At 38.9% G+C, this 21,342-nt stretch overlaps 3 protein-coding genes across 3 annotated transcripts in view; 2 read left to right on the top strand and 1 right to left on the bottom strand.

The window, feature by feature from the left end:
* The window catches only part of IGFBPL1 (insulin like growth factor binding protein like 1), a 25,475-nt gene extending 17,549 nt beyond the window's left edge, over positions 1-7,926 (top strand). The window contains 4 exon segments of the mRNA XM_072406783.1: positions 1,526-1,635; positions 5,280-5,323; positions 5,325-5,370; positions 7,739-7,926. Of these exon segments, the coding sequence (XP_072262884.1) occupies positions 1,526-1,635; positions 5,280-5,323; positions 5,325-5,370; positions 7,739-7,879 (341 nt within the window). The 3' untranslated portion in view covers positions 7,880-7,926.
* On the top strand, positions 2,026-3,744 carry LOC140325327 (aldehyde dehydrogenase X, mitochondrial-like). Its single transcript, XM_072403157.1, has 2 exons — positions 2,026-2,125; positions 2,264-3,744. The coding sequence occupies exons 1-2, from the start codon at positions 2,026-2,028 to the stop codon at positions 2,899-2,901; spliced, it is 738 nt and encodes a 245-aa protein (XP_072259258.1). The 3' UTR covers positions 2,902-3,744.
* Positions 7,927-17,323: 9,397 nt separating the features above from the next.
* Positions 17,324-20,767, bottom strand: LOC140326121 (aldehyde dehydrogenase X, mitochondrial-like). The gene is made up of 2 exons (XM_072404447.1): positions 20,677-20,767; positions 17,324-19,171 (listed from the first exon to the last, which is right to left on the bottom strand). The coding sequence occupies exon 2, from the start codon at positions 19,162-19,164 to the stop codon at positions 17,620-17,622; it is 1,545 nt and encodes a 514-aa protein (XP_072260548.1). The 5' UTR covers positions 19,165-19,171; positions 20,677-20,767; the 3' UTR covers positions 17,324-17,619.
* Between the last annotated feature and the right edge of the window lie 575 nt (positions 20,768-21,342).

The following is a 21,342-nucleotide window of genomic DNA, read 5'->3' on the forward strand; positions in this document are numbered from 1 at the left end:
AAGTGGGGATTTTAGTGTAGGCGAAAAAATACGGGCTTAACCAAAAGAGCAAAAATATTTAGTGCGAGAAATTACGGGCTTAGCGGTTAGGGGGTTAAAGATACTGTCCTTATTCCTGACTTCTGATTGCTGTTTATAAAAAATATTTGTACACAGTTTTATAGATAATGCTAAGCTGCTCAGGGTAACCTAAACAGTGATACTAATGGTCCTGTGTACTAACATTCTATGCAGAAGTTCAGGGCTGATAATGCTATGTTCCCTAACATCTTTTACCATAAACCAGGAGACCATATTCATTTGCACAAAGCCTGAATCTCCTCTATCTATCTATCTATCTATCTATCTATCTATCGTACTTTAACAAATAAAGCAATGGCAGATTGCTAAATAACCGATCTGGAATGAGTGCTGTTTATTTCAGCACTTGTTCATTTGTCTGGATGAGGCTTTACTATCCAGCTGTTTTTCTATCTATTCATCCACCTATTTCAGTGTTTCCCAACCTTTCTTAAGTTACGGCACGTATTTTACATTAGAAAAATCCCATGGAACACAGTATTTCTTTGTTCTGCCTATCACTATAAATCGCTAGTATAGACAAATGAAAACAAATTATTTGCTGTAAATAAATAATTTTTGGACCAATTAACTGAAATTGGATTATTTCCCACGGTACACCTGAAGATCCCTCACGGCACACTAGTGTACCCGGCACAGTGGTTGAAAATCACTGCCCTATTTGACAGTTTGATATTGTTATCTTACTTTGCCTTTTTATTTTTAAACCTCCTTTACAAAGCTTCTCAGAGTTTCAGTTGCATCCTGCATAATAAACCATCACACAAAGAACAATGAGGAACAGGAGGCACTTGGCAGGTATTAATGCTAGGGCTCAAGGGGAATAATTTGGGGATTTTCTGCAAGCTGCATTATCTTCCAACACTGTCAATTAGGCACTTATTTCATATACTTGTTTCAGTAGTACATTTGGAAAAGGCTGGTCTTTTAACAGATGGTTCCCCTTCCTTCTCATCTATTTTAAAGAGATGATGTGACCTCCAGCAGCTGCCAAAGTGTCTGTAGGAGTTCTGGCTCCTGTGTGGACCGTTCATTATTCTGTGTGCATACAGTATACTGACAGACTATGCCATACTGTGCCACTGTCATTCTCTGGCATAATAGGCCAACACCAGGCGCTGTTACCAGTAATGTCCTATTCTCCTCTGTTTATTATCTTTTTATATGGTAAATGCATATTATTTAGGATGTTTTGCATGGCTAGTTATGTAGCCTTTTATGGTCAGCTATGTGTTTTTCCTACATGAATAGAGATCATAATAATTATATTTTGAATATTTACAACTAATGGATACACGAGTAGGGCAGCATAAACAATTTATATATTACCAGACATACCTTTATGTCCTAAAAAAAAAATTGAGTCCTTCTCATATGTAAAGATATAGGTGAAACACACTAAACCATGTTGGTTGATCATGTCATGCTTTATTTCTAACCACAGCTCCTGTGATTACAGTAGCACCTGGAAAAATTCACAATGTTACCGGTGCCCAAGTATATTTATCATGTGAAGTAAAGGCAGTTCCAACACCTAGCATATCATGGAGAAAGGTAAGGAAAATATGGATATGTATCTGTTACACACCTACTGTTGTCTTTCATTCAGAAAAGAAGCCTGTATAACTGTATGTAAAAGCAAACTGCCAAAATATGGGTTAAATCCAAATACTCAATTATATGATAGAAATTGTGACATTTACAGGTGCATATCCAATAAAGTACACAAGTGTCAGTGCACAAAAAAATGGTGCTATGTAATTTTTTTGGTATCAAATAAAATTACAAATAATTAGTCAACATATTCACATTATTCTGTGTTTATTTCTACTTCAGTATTAACCAGAGTTTCAGAGTTAATACATTTTTGAACACACTGAACAAAGTGCTTGACAGAATATGCTGCTTCTTCAGGAGATGGAATGAAGCATGTTATAGGGAGATATGACCCTGGATAGAAATCCTTGGATGGAGGATGCACCAGCCACAATCCCTAGAGGTTGCCAGGAGTTCCTTAGGCAAAGAACAAATTTAATTGATACCAGTGATCTAAGGGTGGATGTTTTCAGAATGGCCTGCAATGTAAGAGGAATTTTTCCTACTTAAGACCATACTAAAGTATGTGAGCTGAGGATATAGTAATTATAGCAGGGGGTCCTTGAGATCCAAAAATTATTTGAAGGGTTATGCCATGAAGCTGTGTTTTTAAACATGGGTCAGGGCTGCTCTGCTGGTTCTAGAACCTATGTTGAAGAATCCATCTATAATGAATTCTTAGAAAGAGCTGTTGAGAAGGCAAACTCAAGGAAGATTGGAGATCCTTTTGAATCAGACACACAACATGGCCCCCAGATAGGTCAGAAACAGTTTGACGCAATTCTTAACTACATTCAAATTGGGAAAAACGAAGGTGCTAAACTTGTAAGTGGTGGGGAGCGATATGGAGATCAAGGCTTTTTCATCAAGCCAACTGTTTTTGCTGATGTACATGACAACATGAGGATTGCCAAAGAAGAAATATTTGGTCCTGTACAGTCAATACTTAAATTTAAGACAATAGATGAAGTCATTGAGAGAGCCAATAATACAAAGTATGGGCTAGCTGCAGGTGTAGTCACAAAAGACTTGGACAAAGCTATGCATTTAACTCGGTCACTACAAGCTGGTACTGTCTGGGTCAACACTTATGGCACGGTTTCTTGCCAGGCACCATTTGGGGGCTATAAAGAATCTGGAAATGCAAAGGAGCTAGGAGAAGATGGCCTGCAGGCTTACACTAATTTAAAAAATGTCATAGTAAAAATTCCTGATAACTCATAAAAGATATGCATCTTTAGCTAGACTGAGATGTTCTCTCCTTGAATTACATCATGGTTACCTGCATGAGCATTTAATGTGGCATTCAGATTATCCAACAATTATTCCACTTTCATTTTGTCTTCTAGTTTACTGATAGCCCTTCAAATCCCTCAAAAGTGCACTGCAGAAATGCTTTAGTTTTTTGGGTGAATTTAGGTTGACTTGACAGGGAAATCTTTATAAATACACCCTATAGTGTTTGACATCAGCTGTCAAATCTAGCAGTTCAGGCATTAGAAGCCACTGGGACCTACAAAATCCACTGAATCGGGATGCTATTTAAAACCACATGGGCAAACATTGGATATTCCTCCAAGATCAATGAAATGAATGTAACCTACTCCTGTTGTAGCCTCCAGCCTACTCGGTCTGGCTTGGTCAGCCTTTGCTCACCTAGGTGAGCTCAATATGCTGAACTTTTTACCCATACAAATGTCTAATGCTAAAAACTAATATGGAGTACCAGGCATTCTTTAAATCCTATATATTATAGTCCTACTTCTAGCACGGAGAACAGTGAAAATTCCAAATCTTGTGATACTAGCAGTTAGAGACATCAGTGCTTCAGATATGACACTAACCCCAAAGCAAAGTACAGATTCACTATCATATGCTATAGCAAAAACATAGAAATAATGAGAGGAGCAACTATCTGTTGCAGCTATGAAACTTTATTCAGTTTGTTCTATCAACAGCTTAATATTGTACAAAAGTCATCAATAACAATATAAAACTAATTTCTACATGTTTTTGTACAAAATTATGAACCCAAAAGTTTTGCAAGATGGAAGTCCTTCCAGTCCTGTTAAAAGAAAATAATTAGAATTAGTAACTCATTAAATTAATGTATTTAATAAGTTAGTAACCTAATAAATACATGTGTTATTTGCAGCAAAAGGCCACCTTGTGAACCTTCCCTGACTCATAATACAGTCAGGGTTAGCTGAGTTCATACTTGAGTCAGTTTGGCCCCATGACTGCTCAAATAAGTGAAGTGTGCAGTTATTCTAATAGCGACGCCGGTCATCTGCATGTCGTACTGACTCACAATATTATTTCACTACCACAGCAGACTCTCTTATGCGTGTTACTGCAAGGGACAGTGTTCTACAGCACTATCAAGGCTCTCTGCAGCCCAGAAATAGCCAATTTTTTAATGCAATTCGCCGCAAATAAATTTGGATCGAAACGAATCTTTTCGGGTAATCCGCCGAACCAGCCGAAACAAATTGTCGAGAAATTTGCTCATCTCAACCAATCATCAAAGTACACAAGTGGCAGTGCACAAAAAAATGGTGCTATGTAATGTGTTGTATCAAATTAAATAAAATTACAACCAGTCAACATTTCCACATAATTCTGAATGTGTTCAATATCAAGCAGATCAGAGTTTTTTTTTGAACAATGTGCTTAACAGAATATACTGCTTCTTCAGGAAATGCAATGGAGCATGTTATAGGGAGATATTACCCAGGATAGAAATCCTTGGATGGAGGATGCACCAGCCAAAATTCATAGGCCAGTGTTTCTCGAGAGGCTGCCATAAGTTCCATTAGCAATGAACAAATTTAAGTGACACCAGTGATCTTTTTGGTTATCTGTAAGGATGGAATTTTTCAGAATGGTCTGCAATGTAATAGGAATTTTTCCTACTGGACACCATACTAAAGTGAGCTGTGGATATAGTAATTATAGCAGGGGTTCATTGAGATCCTAAACTTATTTGAAGGGTTCCGCCATGGTAGAAAGGTTGTGAAACACTAACCTAGACTATACCTAACCTCTGGTGGTGCCACGAGAAATCTAGGTCTCCTCACCACTATGGATCTGTAAGATGTGCTGAAGGTAGCTCCTTAGTTGCTAACTTTAAAATCAGTACAATGCTTTAAGCTGGATAGGTATATGCCTATAGGTAATGACAAAAATAAACCAATATGTAAAAATAATTAAACAATCTTTGTAACTTTAGGGGACACTGAGTAATTATTTTAAGTAAATATAAAAGGCGTGCAAAAAAAGGGTTGCTCCTATTGGGAATCTGTGCCTAAACTCAGGTCAGTTCCAAAAGCAATTACTGATTTGTAATCAACAAAATTGCTGTAAGGATTTGCTTGTTTAATTATTAGTTAGATCTAAGTAAAGCTAACATGTGTAAAGATTGGGTAAATGATTACATTTTGTATAAAAACATTAATAGACTTAATTCTTTGCCCTGAACGAGTTTGAATAGGCCATAAAGTCAAACAAAAATATACGGCAAAGCTAGGAGGTAAATTAAAATATATGACTGTTTGGTATAACTAAAATATCAGGTTTATGCTTTTTATGTGGTTGTGAAGGTTTTCAAGTCTCCCAAAGCAGTACAACTATTTGAAAATCTTCCAAGTATGTGGAGGACCTTCTCGACATGACAGTTCCAGCTGGGTAATGGTGTTTCAAAAATAAATATAGTGGATAAGCTTCCTTTAATACAAAGTTATACAATTTTAATAAACACCTAAATATTAGGTCCACACTGTATATGGTGCCAAAAATGTATTAAATAACACATATATATATATATAAATCTGTGTGTCTATCTATGTATAGTAGTCTGATACTTATGATGTGCTACAGATGGGCAGTGGGCTAAACATAGCAGCTGGATCTGTTATAAGTATCATGGCCTAACTTTTCAGCTCTAGACTGTTTCAATGAAAAATATAAAATAAAAAAAAGACAAATAAAAGAGGGAATGGATTAGGAAAAAGAAAACCAGTGGAAAGTTTCTGGGTTAGATGGAATCTGAGACTATTACTATGTTAAATCTTTTATATTACAGTGTGTTTTTAAAATATATTGTAGTTGTTTGGGATCTGTATATGTCATATTGTATATAAATTATCTGCCAGTGTTCGTTTTACATCAATGGCAAAGCAACCGGTGTCCAGGAGGTCACCATATGATCCACAATTACATTAGCATTATCCACCCACAAAGTAAACCCGTAAGCGAGCTGGAATCATGTCATTGTAAATACCTCAACATCCATTCATTACATACAGTATTTTATTTATGCATTATGGGCCTGGAGTAAAAATTGTTGTTCCTAAATAGTTTAAGTCCAGCAAATATTTATATAACATGATTTTCCCCCCTTTTATAATGGGCATCCAGCTAATTAGGATTTGTTTTTGTTAGATGTGTTGCAGTTTTTTTTTTTACATCTACAGAATGCTAAAGTCTCAAATTTTTATGGGTATCCTTAGGGTATCAGTTTTAGCCATAGTTTTCAAAAGATGATTTTTGGCATTCAACGTTCAAACTTTGACAAGCAAGTGTTTTTCTTCAGATCGTTTGACAAAAGAAAGATAAAGGAACTGACCAATGGCATTCAACCAATATGGTAGGAGAAGCATTTGCAGAAGGATCCATCAGGGTTGTGGAACACATTTCCCACAAGCTGAAGAGGAACCATCATGTAATCAGGAGTTATTAGGTAATCAGGTAACAAGTCAGTTTCAGATTTACCAAAGGAAATAAGGCTAGAAATGTTATTTTATTCTGGCCAGGTATTAAATTACATGGTGTAGTAGCCTACATGTTTCCTTTGTTTTTAATTCCTCCTAAAAAATTTGTACATTTCTTGTTATATGAGGTTGCATAGGCAGCAATATGAGAAATAAGGCACGATTTCCCCTGACTGCTAGTCTCATTTTGGAGTAATATTTAGTGTTGCCACTTCTGCTCTGCCATGTTAGATGCTCTACGAGAGCAAAAACTCCTATTTATGTTTGTCACAGCTAAGGCTGGAATGAACTATCACTTTCATACAATATGTGACTATTGTGTTATTAGTTCAGATAATTGCCATTTGTGTTCCTGTTGGAGATATTTCCTTGCTTCTAGAATAAGGAAATTGTAGTCACCTAGATATGACAAAGGATACCTTCTACCACTTCAAATAAATACCAATCTCTCAAAAATGCTGAACAACCACTATATTTTAAGTACAAGTCTAAGGTCTGCCAAGATTTAATTCAATTTATCAACCCCTACAAGCAGACAAAGCATATGCTTAATACACAAAGTGCAAGTGCAAAGTGAAAGCTTGTCCAGTGTTGTGAAAGATCCACCTGAACTTGCAACAACCCTCTGCCTAACTATTGAAAGAACCCCACCTAGAGCCAATCTCTCCAACACCACCCAAACAAATTAGTGCACATGTTTTACCCTAATCTCAGTTTAGCCTTTGGCCTCTGCTACAAGGCCTAGTCATGTCCAGCCTTCCATTTACTACCACACAGCCCCAGGCCTTCCCCCAAGACTAATGTCTCTGTTAAAGCCTGGAGCGCAATAAAAAGGAGACAGGTTCTTTCTGTACAGATATTCTTGCTGTATCTAAACATTTTAAAGTTTTAGCTGGACATTAGTCTAATAATTGTGCAGCATTTTTGATCAGTGGCAATAACAACAAACATAAAAAACCCAATGAAGACTAAAAGTTCTGACTTTAATTAGCCAGTTGACTGACAGATGCTTGATTATAGGCAATGATATTTATGTTTGCTTTTACTTCCCTGAAGCTGTTAAAGAAGAACACCTTTGAGAATAAGGCTGAATAGATATTTATTAACAATTTTCTAATTTCAATGCATTTAGCTAAAGCGTGTAAAAAGATATGAAAATACAGCAGTAAGTACTCATTGAAAAACAACATATAAAAGTACAATGGTTACATTTTAAGGGAAGGAAGGAAAGACTAGGTCCCAGTACACATCAAGAAACTACAAAAACTACAAGCAAGTGTTTTCTTCAGATAAAACCATTGACAAAGGAAGATGAGGGAACTTACCAATGTCATGCAACCAATATGGTAGGAGAAGCATTTGCAGAAGGATCCATCAGGGTTGTGGAACACATTTCTCGCAAAATAAAGAGGAACCATCACCTAATCTGAAGTTTTTAGGTAAATCAGGTAACAAGTCAACAGTTTCAGAATTACCAAAGGAAATAAGGCTAGAATTTTTTTTTTTTTTTTTTTTTTTTTTAATTCTGTCTATGTACTTAAGTAGATGGTGTAGTAGCCTACATGTACCTTTTTTTTTAAATGTCTCCTGATGAATTAGTACATTTCTTGTTATATGAGGGTGCATAGGCAGTTTACAGCATTATAGCTGAAGTCTGGGATTAAAGGCACCATTGCCCCTGACTGCTAGTCCCATATTTTGAGTATTATTTAGTGTTGCCACTTCTGCTCTACCATGTTAGATGCTCTTCGTGAGCAAAAACTCCTATTTATGTTTCTTGTCACAGCTAACCTGGAAATGAGCTATTATCACTTTTATACAATGTGATAATTTTGTAATTATTGGTTTACATTATTGTCTTTTGTGTTCCTGTGAGAGATCTTTCCTCACTTCCAGAAATGGGACGTTGTTGTCATTCAGATATGACAAAGGTTACCTTCTACCACTTCAGATAAATACCAATCCCTCAGACAGCCATTACATTTAATACAACAGTTAAACTGACTTACATACAAGTATAGGGTCTTCCAAGACTTACTTCAAAACCATCTATAGCTACTCCTACAAGCAGACAAAGCATATGCTTAACACACAGGGAAGCGGGTGGGAGAGCTTGAGGAACCAACCAAACTTGCAACAACCTTCTGCCTAGCTATTGAGGGACCCCACCTAATGCCAATCTCCCCACCACAACCACCCAACCGCCTCTGCACAGCCCCAGGCGTTCTTGGGAGACTAAATTTCTCTATTGAAGCCTGGAATGCAATAAAAAGGAGACAGGGTTCTTTCTGTACAGATATTCCTGCTGTATCTAAAATGTTAACTGGACATTAGTCTAATAATTGTGCATCTTTTTGAGATCAGTAGCAATACCAATAAACATGAAAAACCCAACCCAGTTGGCTTGACAGGTGCTCGTTTGCTTCTTTTTTTCCCCAGAAGCTCTTAAAAGAAAATTAACTTTCGGAATAAGGTTGAATAGATAGTTTAATTAACAATATTACATTTTTGCTAAACAGTGTAAAAAGACATGAAAATAGAGTGTTTATGAAAAGCTTGGTGTATCTTACATCTTTTAAAGGCTTCTGTACTTTTGTCACCGAGTATGATGCTACCAATTGACGAAAGGTGGCAATACGTTGGTGGGCTTGAAAACGGAACATGGCTCCACTACAAGATAAAAATGAACATAAAATGTTTACATTGTATGATTATCATAAGATAAAACAGTTTAGCTTCATGGAAGCCCAGTTATGTCAACACTTATTTTTTTATTATTAGTTTTGGATAAAGTGGGAAATGCCTATGGTTGGCTCAGTGGCCAGCACTCTCACCTTTAAAGCACTAGGTTGCAGGTTCAAATCTGGGTCAGGACACTATCTGCAATGGGGTTGTATGTTCCCCTTGTGTTGATGTGGGTTTCCTCTGGGCATTTAAGTTTTCTCCCAATCCCAAAAACATGCAGGTAATGGACCTTACACTGTGTTAAGGACATTAGATTGTGATCCCCTTGGAGGGACCTTGGTGAAAATAACAATGGACTTTGTAAAGCGCTACCTATAATGTCAGCACTATATAAATACAAGAGAAAAAAATGCCTGTTTGGATTCTTGCTTTCTGGAGAAATTTTATTGTAGAAAGTTTTCCCAGATAGAAAACTAGCAACAATAAAAAGCCGACTGAGGTTCTCATCTACCCCTTAAATGAAATGCCTTTTTATTTTTGTCCGTTTTGCTACAGCAGTTAAAACCTATTAGGGATTCAATTTTTCCCACCTACAGTACCAACTTTTTGGATAGTTACACACTTGAAATGTAAAATGGCAACATAAAATAAGTGTACAGAACATGTATGTGTGCTACTTAAAGCTTATCTCTGGCCCCCTCCCACAAAAAACTGTTCTTACACCTTCCCACACCATTCCCCTCCTGGCACTAGGTTATAGTTTATATTGGAGGTACATTTATATTTGCCTTAATCTGTGTTCAGCAAACTAAAGAGGCGAATCACTGTCTCCATCACTGGCAGAGGCATTATGGGGGTCAAGTAAACCAGATAGTAAAATATGTGAAGGTAGTGGGTTTTTATGTGAATAGTTGGCTGGGCTTGGCAGATCTTTCACTTCCAGTGAAGTTAGCATTTTGAATGCCTTAATTCAGGGCTTTTCATGGTGCTCATAAAGATACTTCTTGCAATAACAAAATTGGGGGATATCCAGGTATTGATTCTGGGCCGAGAAGGGGTCATTGTTGGGAGACTTGAGATCGGATACTGGACTTGTCGTTGCTGGGAGAGATAAAAACTGAGATGTAACCTTATAGTGTGAAGTTTAGTTCCACTTTAACTAAGACTAAAAAATATCCATTTCATTTTCCACAAACTCCTGCATTATCCTGATATATAAGAGATGTCACGCCTGATCTATTTCTTCTAGGTGGTGCTGCTAGGATAGCCATCTGTAGCGAGTTGTGAAAGTTTGTGGTACAAGAAGGAAGAAATAAGATCTTAACGCTACAATACGTTGCAACTCATTACGGAGGTCATTACGGAGGGGGAAGAGTGCAGAGGTTTTTAAATAGGAATCACGTTTTCACTAGCTGCCCCACAGTTGGTGGCTACCTTGTTCCTGGTGGATGTTTTATCAGTACATTTAATTTATTTATAATAAAACATACCCTTTAAAAAATATCTTTAATATTCACTCTTCAAGATGCAGTGAAGTCTAAATATATCACACGATTGGTTTCTTCTTCTGCCGAAATCCCTAAAATGGAACAAAATATTAGGGAGCCCCAGGAACATAATAGTTTTAGGGGATGCTGACGATTTTGGAGAGATTTAACTATAAACCTAAAATCATTTCTCTGGAAAAGTTAGCCACTGACTTTGGGGGGGGGGGAGCTATACATACACATACATATAGATACAACTTTACCTCCCCCCAAAAAAATCCCAGCAATATGCCCACGGTTAATCATTGTTTTACAACAATATTCAATCTGCAGAATTAAACAGTGATGTACACTTGCTGATTTTGCCATCAGGAGTTTGAGAGTGTTCTGTGCTGCCTCTACTGACCACATGGCACATGACGAGTTGGTGAAATTTATGTCAATGTGTGTAATTTTTACCATCATCCCACCTGGACACTATAATCTATACTGATAATCTGATACATAGCACATTTTCTATGTAATGTAATACACTACATACCTGACATGTATTGGTACAACACAGGAGAAGATCGCTGGTAATTTTGAATTTACCAACCAATCTAGTTTTTTTTTCTGATTGCTAATCAAACATCTAGAAGCCTAAAAACATTGCACATTCTGTCCTTCTAATGCCTTTCTCATGGCAGTAGGATGCAATATATTTTATTGCACATACAACACAATATGTGTACCTTAAATCAAGATTTATCAACACATTCCAGAGTTTTACAAACCATAGTGGAAGAAAGTTATATGTTAAGCCTTTTACACATGCAAGATAATCACAATTATAATAAATGCCCAGAATGATGACAAATAAAAGATTCTCAGTGTTGGGAATGATTTGACATAAAATACCCTTACATGAACTTTGTATCATTATAGTCCATATACCAGTGTACAGATGTCACTAGTCAGTGAATGATTATGTGCAGAATTATGTAATTTGCACTGCATGAGGTATAAATGACGACATCTGAAGTCAGTAAGCACCGTGCCAATAACAGCAAACAAACAGATTGTTAAGGAAAGGCAGGTGCACACAAAATGGACACTCACTGATCTTTGAACCTACAGCACAAAATAAAATCAATACAAACAGTTACTTTTATACTTTCTTTGTGATACTAAAGAAATGCAATGAAATCGTTAGACGTCAAACAGGAAAAATTTGATTCACTGGTGATGCATTAGTGTTCGCACTGCATTTTATAGGCTATAGACATTTATCGCTGCAAAGCAAATTAATATTTTTCCTGCAGATGTCCATAGCATAATTAAATGTCCTATTAAATGATGCTGCATAGAGTGCTCCATGTCAGGGGCTGGGGTAGCACACTGTACTGTGATGGGTCAGATCACAGATATTAAATTGAGAATGGGAGGGCTTTCATTGCAAAGTCACATTACCTAAATATGAGGAACAGAGCTATTGATGCAGTGTGGAGGGCAGCATGGGAAACATGCAAATCCTTCAGTTTACAACCCTCTGAGCTAGTGTTCCTGTAGAGGTTGCTAAGGGCTCCTTAAGCAATGAGTAGGTTGTACCTCCCAGGTCAGTTTAATAGATACCAATTATATTTTTGGCTATCTGTAAGGGGGACATTTTTCCCCACTTGGCCTCCAATGTAAGAGATATTCTTCCTACAGACCATCACACTAATGTATTGCATGTTGTATATAGCAATTATATCAGAAGTTCTTTAAGACCCAAAAGTTATTTTAAGATTTCACCCATGTTAAAGAGTGAGGAAAAATTGCTTTGGGGGTCCCTAAATCCTGCTTTCAGTGTTTAAAAATACACTTATATTTGAAATGTTTTGGGCAGAATTGAACAATGACAATTGCTTTTTCAAACAAATCACACCAATCTGGAAGCAAATTCCCCATTCACTTATGCAACTGTGAAGCTGGAAAGGATGCAATGGTCACATCGGATTGTGAAGCCTGCCATTAATAGCAAACCACTTCTAGCACCTACAGAGAACACGAAAAGAAATATGCAGCATCTTTCTAAACTTTTACGGCCTGCATGTGCAGCTCAGAGAATTTTGACAGACAAGCAATGATCAGGCCAGGTATTACACTTACCTCCTCATTAACCACTGGCTGCTCCACCTTGTCTGTGCTGGCAGATCTGATCCTGAATGCACCCGCTCTTCCAGGTTTATTATGCATTGCCCCTCCCACCGGCCAATCAGGCTATAGTTGCTTGATAGACCCTGGCTATTTACTTTGATTGGAAACAGGACCAAGTGTTTGGGCCCCTAGTTGCACTGAAATGATTCCTGCTCAGCTGCTGACTGATCACGTTTCCCTGTTCAGCTCTTGGTCTAACCCCTTGCTTTCCAGTTTGCTATTTTCCTTGTCAATATACAAAATAATTTAATGCCCTCCAACAAATTGCTCTAATCTAATGTTGGGCACATCCCCAAGAAAGCCATATATGTTAATTTTATTTGATTCAGAATGTCGGTACTTTTAGACCCTGAAATATATCTTTCCACTTAATTAAAACATTTTTAAATTATTGACAAATATGTTTTACATAAATATTAAAAAAAAAACATTTAAAACATTTCACATTAATCTCTCTATGCTATTTTCTCTTCCCAGTTGTCTTGTGCAGTTTCTGTCTTGCTGTTCCCAGTGTCCCCAGCATCTTCCTGTGTCTCCTGCTATGTAAGCCCTTCGGGGCAGGGTCCTCTCCTCCTGTATCACTGTCTGTATGTCTGTCATTTGCCACATTTAATAAAATAATTTATCATTAAAGCCTCGTCTAATTTTTTTTACACATATTTTAACCCTTTCAGGGAGTAAGGGGTTTAATGTACCCCTGTACTCATTCCCCAGGGTGGAGTGGTGAAGATCTGGGAGTCTCCTTGTTAAAGGGGGCTTCCAGATTCCAAAGACCTACTAAAAAAATGTATTAAAGCCCCCATTGTTTTCAAATGGAAGCTTTCATAAAAAGCTTAAAAACGCTTGTAAAAGCCTTCATTGAGTTCAATGGGAGCGTTTTCAAGCGTTTATCCTGCATTTTAATTTTTTAAATGTTGCAAGCAACGTTTAAGATAAAGCTCAGAGATGTGCCTGAAGGAAACGTCCTGCAGTGGATTAGCCCATTGGAATTCATGGGGACTTCAAACATGGGCTTTAAAAGCCTCAGGTTAAACACTAGGGAAACATTTCATGAAGACTAAAGCTGCGTACACACATCCAATAATTAACGTTAGAAACGACCGACGAACAACCGATTGGCAAAAATCATTCTAAAAAAAATGACCAATGACGCAGACGAATGAGGATTGTCGTTGGAAATGAACGGATTTCTGATTGGCCGTCGATCGTTCACTATCGTGTGTACAATCGTTCAGTGATCGTGCATGTTTCTGCGGTACACTTTCTCCTTACCATGTCACTCCCTGCATCATTCAAACAATTGTATCTAGCGTGTGGACACTGTTGGTGGATTATATATGAACGATCATATTGTTACAGCATGTACAGAATTGTGCACAATATGATTGTTCCAAGTATAATCGTGCAAAATCGTTGATCGGTCGTAATCGTTTGTTTTCTAACGATAATTATTAGAAGTGTGTACCTAGCTTTAGCCTAATATTGATGTGACAGGTGCTCTTTATTATTCCTGTGAAGTAAAGGGGTATGTAATAGTGTTATGTATCTTTTTATGTATCCTTTTATAATGTATCTTTTTATTTTGTATCTCTTTACATGTGTTTGGAGGCTGTGGAAGCTCTACACAGTCCTGAAAATTTTTTTCCCCTATTGACGGACATGTGAGGACATGGGGCAAGGAACTCTGGGAAGACGGGATGACCCATAATGCCATGCATGCAGCCAATCAGCCCTGTGATGTCACAGCCCTATAAATAGCCTCAGCCATCTTGGATTAAGACATTTTACAGCGTACAGAGTGCAGGGAGAGACATGTGCAGGTGCTAGGGAAAGTGATAAGAAAAACCTAATCAAAAAATGATTTATAAGTGCAGGGAAAGGATAGGGATGAATCATTTCACAGCGTCTTAGTGCAGGGAGAAACGTCAGAAGGCGCTAGGGACAGTGCTAGAAAAGCGATTTACAAGTGCAGGGAAAGATTATTTGGGGATCCAAATAGCCATCATACAGCTCTGTCATTCCAGCAAATTATATATCCAGAAAAATATATACGCAGTTCACTGTTGCAGTTATCTGTGGTGAAAGCATTTAGTGACATATTTAAGTACAAAAAGAAAAATATATATACGCAGTTCACTGCAGCCGGTATTTGTGGTAAAAGCGTTTAGTAGCCTATTTCTGTAAAAAATAAAAATATTTTCGTTGCTTTTAGGTGTGTTTTAATTTGCTTTTATATTATTTAGTTCAAGTAAAAGTATGTCAGACAGAAAAGTGGCAGGCCATGCAAAGAGGAGTGGCAGAGGCCTAAATATTTCTGGCGCAGGCAAAGGTTGCAGCAGAGTAAGGGGACGTGTCAGCAGAAGTCGCAGCGAGAGGCCTAAGCTGCCGGTGTCACCCAGCAGTCGTGTCTTGACCAGCAACCCAGCGATTCTTGATTGGTAAACTCGGTCATCCACTTCATCCCAAGAGACATCAGACACCCCCAGCCAACAGTTGGTGGGTTTGTCAGATACAATCCTTAGTTGGCATGGCCCGGGAGCAGGCCCTGTGCCCTCACCTGTCCTCAACCTGCCTCTGTCCTTTGCTGTTCCCTCAGCCACAGAAGTATTGTATGCTGGAGGCTCAGCTCCACTATACAGCAAGGACGAGCTAATAGTGGACAGTCAGCAGCTACTGCCCAGCCAAGATCTGGAGGAGACATCCGCTGCTTCCTCCGCTGGGCAGGCAAGTAGTGATGAGGAGAGTGGTGTGGGAGGTGGTGTTGCGAGCGGTCAGGCTCCTGACCCAGAGACCGTTGAGGAGGACATCAGTGACGTGCATACACTACTCGATGACGATGAAGCCTATTGCACTTGGGCGCCAGGTGAAGAAGGGGCTTCATCATCAGGAGAAGAGGGTGGCAGCTTGCCCATGAGGCAGCGGCTGAGCCAGCAAGGTGGTAGTATGGCTGGTAGTCAGCAGGGTGGTAGCAATGGGAGGTCGAGAGCCAAACATGCCCGGGGTCATTGTGCCACTCTGTTGCCAGTAATCCCCGTGGTAAATTTTCTGACACCTCCTGCTCCTAACCCAAAAGTTTCAAGGATCAAGAAGCCCCACTTTCACGGTCTGTATTCATACTGAAAATCAAGATCAAGCGAGCTTTTACCCTTCTGCTCCACGAGAGGTTTCTGTGCTCCGTGAGCTCGCCTTAGGACACCCGCGTTACCGTTTAACAGGTGTTACCGCCCCAGTCAAACTCCCCACCTGTCACTGTCCTTGGAGCGAGTCGCACCCAGAGCGCCGGGCGCTTGGAGCCAGAAGCGAGAGATCTTCGGAGTCATGTCCTTGCCTAATGCCACACATCAGATGCCAAGTGCTCCTTCTTTCACCCACCTTCGCCAGCGGGTAATGTATTGTCACCCACAGCCCCAGTCTGTCACTGAGTCACTTTGTGGTCTCCTGATGCTGCTGCTGCCATCTCCACACTATGTCACCTTGCCACTCTGTGGTATCCTCCTGATGCTGCTGCTGCCATCTCCACACTATGTCACCTTGCCACTCTGTGGTATCCTCCTGATGCCATCTCCACACTATATCACCTTGCCACTCTGTGGTCTCCTGATGCTGCTGCTGCCGCCATCTCCACACTATGTCACCTTGCCACTCTGTGGCACTGTCATTGCGCCACTCTGTAGCCTCCTGATGCTGTCGCCAACTCCACACTCTGTGATTGTGCCACTCTGTGGCTTCTTCATGCTGCTGTTACCTCCACACTCTGTTATTGTGCCACTCTGTGGCCCCCGCCTGATGCTGCTGCCACCACCGCAGTCACCCTATCCACTCTGTCGGGGGGGCTCTACTTGTATAGGCGGTTAATAGAACAGGTTCTGTGGACATCTTTGTGAAATCAGCTGACGAGGGTGTAAAAGGAGTGCGCTTTATCTTGACGCTAACATGGACCTGAAAAGCTGAGTTCATACTTGAGTCAGTTTGGCCCCATGACTGCTCAAATAAGTGAAGTGTGCAGTTATTCTAATAGCGACGCCGGTCATCTGCATGTCTGTCCATGTACTTAAGTAGATGGTGTAGTAGCCTACATGTACCTTTTTTTTTTAAATGTCTCCTGATGAATTAGTACATTTCTTGTTATATGGGGGTGCATAGGCAGCTTACAGCATTATAGCTGAAGTCTGGGATTAAAGGCACCATCGCCCCTGACTGCTAGTTCCATATTTTGAGTATTATTTAGTGTTGCCACTTCTGCTCTACCATGTTAGATGCTCTTCATGAGCAAAAACTCCTATTTATGTTTCTTGTCACAACTAACCTGGAAATGAGCTATTATCACTTTTATGCAATGTGATAATTTTGTAATTATTGGTTTACATTGTCTTGTGTTCCTGTGGGAGATCTTTCCTCACTTCCAGAATTGGGACGTTGCTGTCATTCAGATATGACAAAGGTTACCTTCTACCACTTCAGATAAATACCAATCCCTCAGACAGCCATTACATTTAATACAACAGTTAAACTGACTCATTGAAAAACAACATATAAAAGTACAATGGTTACATTTTAAGGGAAGGAAGGAAAGACTAGGTCCCAGTACACATCAAGAAACTACAAAAACTAAGCAGTAGGATCAGGACTTACAACCAAATTGAAAAGGGGTTAAATTATACAAAAAAAATTATTCCCTCCCAAAAAATACCTATGTTTAAATAATGTTATTGGATTACCTGAATGCCACATCAAAAGCTCATGCAGGTAACCATGATGTAATTGAATCATTTGGAAAAGAGGGGAGAACTTCTCAGTTTAACTAAAGTTGCATATCTTTATGAGTTATCAGGAATTTTTACTATGATATTTTTTAAGTTAGTGTAAGCCTGCAGGCCATCTTCTCCTAGCTCTTTTACATTTCCAGATTCTTTATAGCCCCCAAATGGTGTCTGACAAGAAACCATTCCATAAGTGTTGACCCAGACAGTACCAGCTTGTAGTGACCGAGTTAAATGCATGGCTTTGTCCAAGTCTTTTGTGACTACACCTGCAGCTAGCCCATACTTTGTATTATTGGCTCTCTCAATGACTTCATCCATTGTCCTAAATTTAAGTATTGACTGTACAGGGCCAAATATTTCTTCTTTGGCAATCCTCATGTTGTCATGTACATCAGCAAAAACAGTTGGCTTGATGAAAAAACCTTGATCTCCATAACGCTCGCCACCACTTACAAGTTTAGCACCTTCGTTTTTCCCAATATGAATGTAGTTAAGAATTGTGTCAAACTGTTTCTGATCTATCTGGGGGCCATGTTGTGTGTCTGATTCAAAAGGATCTCCAATCTTCCTTGAGTTTGCCTTCTCAACAGCTCTTTCTAAGAATTCATTATAGATGGATTCTTCAACATAGGTTCTAGAACCAGCAGAGCAGCCCTGACCCATGTTTAAAAACACAGCTTCATGGCATAGTTCCACTGCATGGTCTAGGTTTGCATCCGCCAGGACAATGCAAGGACTTTTTCCACTGAGTCCCAGAATTACTCGCTTTAGGTTGGACTCACCAGCTGCTCGTTGAATTAGTCGGCCGACATTTGTAGAACCAGTAAATGCGATCATATCAACATCTATATGTCTTAATAATGCTTCACCTGCAGTAGGCCCATAACCAGTTAATATGTTCACTACACCAGGTGGAAATCCAGCTTCTTTGGTCAAAGATGCAATATATAAAGCAGAGAGTGGTGTCTGCTCAGCAACTTTCATAACCATTGTGTTTCCAGTAGCTAGTGCTGGTGCTAGTTTCCAGGACTGCATTACCAATGGGAAATTCCATGGGATAATCTGACCACAAACACCAACAGGCTCATGTCTGGTATAACAGAAAAAAGGTCCATCCATAGGGATGGTCTTTCCATGAATTTTGTCAGCAAACTGTGCAAAATATCTAAAAACCTTGATTGTTTCACCAACATCTAAATGATAGGACACTGTAAAGGGTTTACCAGTGTCAAAGGATTCCAGAGAGGCTAAGTAGACTCTATCCCTTTCTATGAGATCTGCAAGGCGATTCAAAAGTGTACCTCTGTATGATGCATCCATAGTACGCCATGGAGATCCTAGTCTGAAGGCTTGTTTTGCAGCTTGAACTGCTAGGTCTACATCAACCTTGTCTGCTTCAGCTACGAAAGTAATTATTTCTCCAGTAGATGGGTCCACAGTTGGAAAGGTTTTCCCACTGACTGCATTATGCCATTCATTGTTTATGAAAAGCTTGGTGTATCTTACATCTTTTAAAGGCTTCTGTACTTTTGTCACCGAGTATGATGCTACCAATTGACGAAAGGTGGCAATACGTTGGTGGGCTTGAAAACGGAACATGGCTCCACTACAAGATAAAAATGAACATAAAATGTTTACATTGTATGATTATCATAAGATAAAACAGTTTAGCTTCATGGAAGCCCAGTTATGTCAACACTTATTTTTTTATTATTAGTTTTGGATAAAGTGGGAAATGCCTATGGTTGGCTCAGTGGCCAGCACTCTCACCTTTAAAGCACTAGGTTGCAGGTTCAAATCTGGGTCAGGACACTATCTGCAATGGGGTTGTATGTTCCCCTTGTGTTGATGTGGGTTTCCTCTGGGCATTTAAGTTTTCTCCCAATCCCAAAAACATGCAGGTAATGGACCTTACACTGTGTTAAGGACATTAGATTGTGATGCCCTTGGAGGGACCTTAGTGAAATGACAATGGACTTTGTAAAGCGCTACCTATAATGTCAGCACTATATAAATACAAGAGAAAAAAATGCCTGTTTGGATTCTTGCTTTCTGGAGAAACTTTATTGTAGAAAGTTTTCCCAGATAGAAAACTAGCAACAATAAAAAGCCGACTGAGGTTCTCATCTACCCCTTAAATGAAATGCCTTTTTATTTTTGTCTGTTTTGCTACAGCAGTTAAAACCTATTAGGGATTCAATTTTTCCAACCTACAGTACCAACTTTATGGATAGTTATACACTTGAAATGTAAAATGGCAACATAAAATAAGTGTACAGAACATGTATGTGTGCTACTTAAAGCTTATCTCTGGCCCCCCTCCCACAAAAAACTGTTCTTACACCTTCCCACACCATTCCCCTCCTGGCACTAGGTTATAGTTTATATTAGAGGTACATTTATATTTGCCTTAATCTGTGTTCAGCAAACTAAAGAGGCGAATCACTGTCTCCATCACTGGCAGAGGCATTATGGGGGTCAAGTAAACCAGATAGTAAAATATGTGAAGGTAGTGGGTTTTTATGTGAATAGTTGGCTGGGCTTGGCAGATCTTTCACTTCCAGTGAAGTTAGCATTTTGAATGCATTAACTCAGGGTTTTTCATGGTGTTCATAAAGATACTTCTTGCAATAACAAAATTGGGGGATATCCAGGTATTGATTCTGGGCCGGGAAGGCGTCATTGTTGGGAGACTGGAGATCGGATACTGGATTAGTCATTGTTTGGACAGATAAAAACTGAGATGTAACCTTATACAGTGAAGTTTAGTTCCACTTTAACTAAGACTAAAAAATATCCATTTCATTTTCCACAAACTCCTGCATTATCCTGATATATAAGAGATGTCACGCCTGATCTATTTCTTCTAGGTGGTGCTGCTAGGATAGCCATCTGTAGCGAGTTATGAAAGTTTGTGGTACAAGAAGGAAGAAATAAGATCTTAACGCTACAATACGTTGCAACTCATTACGGAGGTCATTACGGAGGGGGAAGAGTGCAGAGGTTTTTAAATAGGAATCACGTTTTCACTAGCTGCCCCACAGTTGGTGGCTACCTTGTTCCTGGTGGATGTTTTATCAGTACATTTAATTTATTTATAATAAAACATACCCTTTAAAAAATATCTTTAATATTCACTCTTCAAGATGCAGTGAAGTCCAAATATATCACACGATTGGTTTCTTCTTCTGCCGAAATCCCTAAAATGGAATAAAATATTAGGGAGTCCCAGGAACGTAATAGTTTTAGGGGATGCTGACGATTTTGGAGAGATTTAACTATAAACCTAAAATCATTTCTCTGGAAGAGTTAGCCACTGACTTTGACTTTGGGGGGGGGGGGGGGGAGCTATACATACAACTTTACCTCCCCCCAAAAAAATTTCAGCAATATGCACACAGTTAATCATTGTTTTACAACAATATTCAATCTGCAGAATTAAACAGTGATGTACACTTGCTGATTTTGCCATCAGGAGTTTGAGAGTGTTCTGTGCTGCCTCTACTGACCACATGGCACATGACGAGTTGGTGAAATTTATGTCAATGTGTGTAATTTTTACCATCATCCCACCTGGACACTATAATCTATACTGATAATCTGATACATAGCACATTTTCTATGTAATGTAATACACTACATACCTGACATGTATTGGTACAACACAGGAGAAGATCGCTGGTAATTTTGAATTTACCAACCAATCTAGTTTTTTTTTCTGATTGCTAATCAAACATCTAGAAGCCTAAAAACATTGCACATTCTGTCCTTCTAATG

Source organism: Pyxicephalus adspersus, chromosome 3 (genome assembly GCF_032062135.1).
Source record: "Pyxicephalus adspersus chromosome 3, UCB_Pads_2.0, whole genome shotgun sequence".
Lineage (NCBI taxonomy): Eukaryota > Metazoa > Chordata > Amphibia > Anura > Pyxicephalidae > Pyxicephalus > Pyxicephalus adspersus.

Coding starts and splice junctions, on each gene's coding strand:
- LOC140325327 (XM_072403157.1), top strand. CDS start 2,026: ATGACCCTGGATAGAAATCCTTGGATGGAGGATGCACCAGCCACAATC. Junction 2,126..2,263: donor AACAAATTTAATTGATACCA/GTGATCTAAGGG, acceptor AATTATTTGAAG/GGTTATGCCATGAAGCTGTG.
- LOC140326121 (XM_072404447.1), bottom strand. CDS start 19,164: ATGTTCCGTTTTCAAGCCCACCAACGTATTGCCACCTTTCGTCAATTG.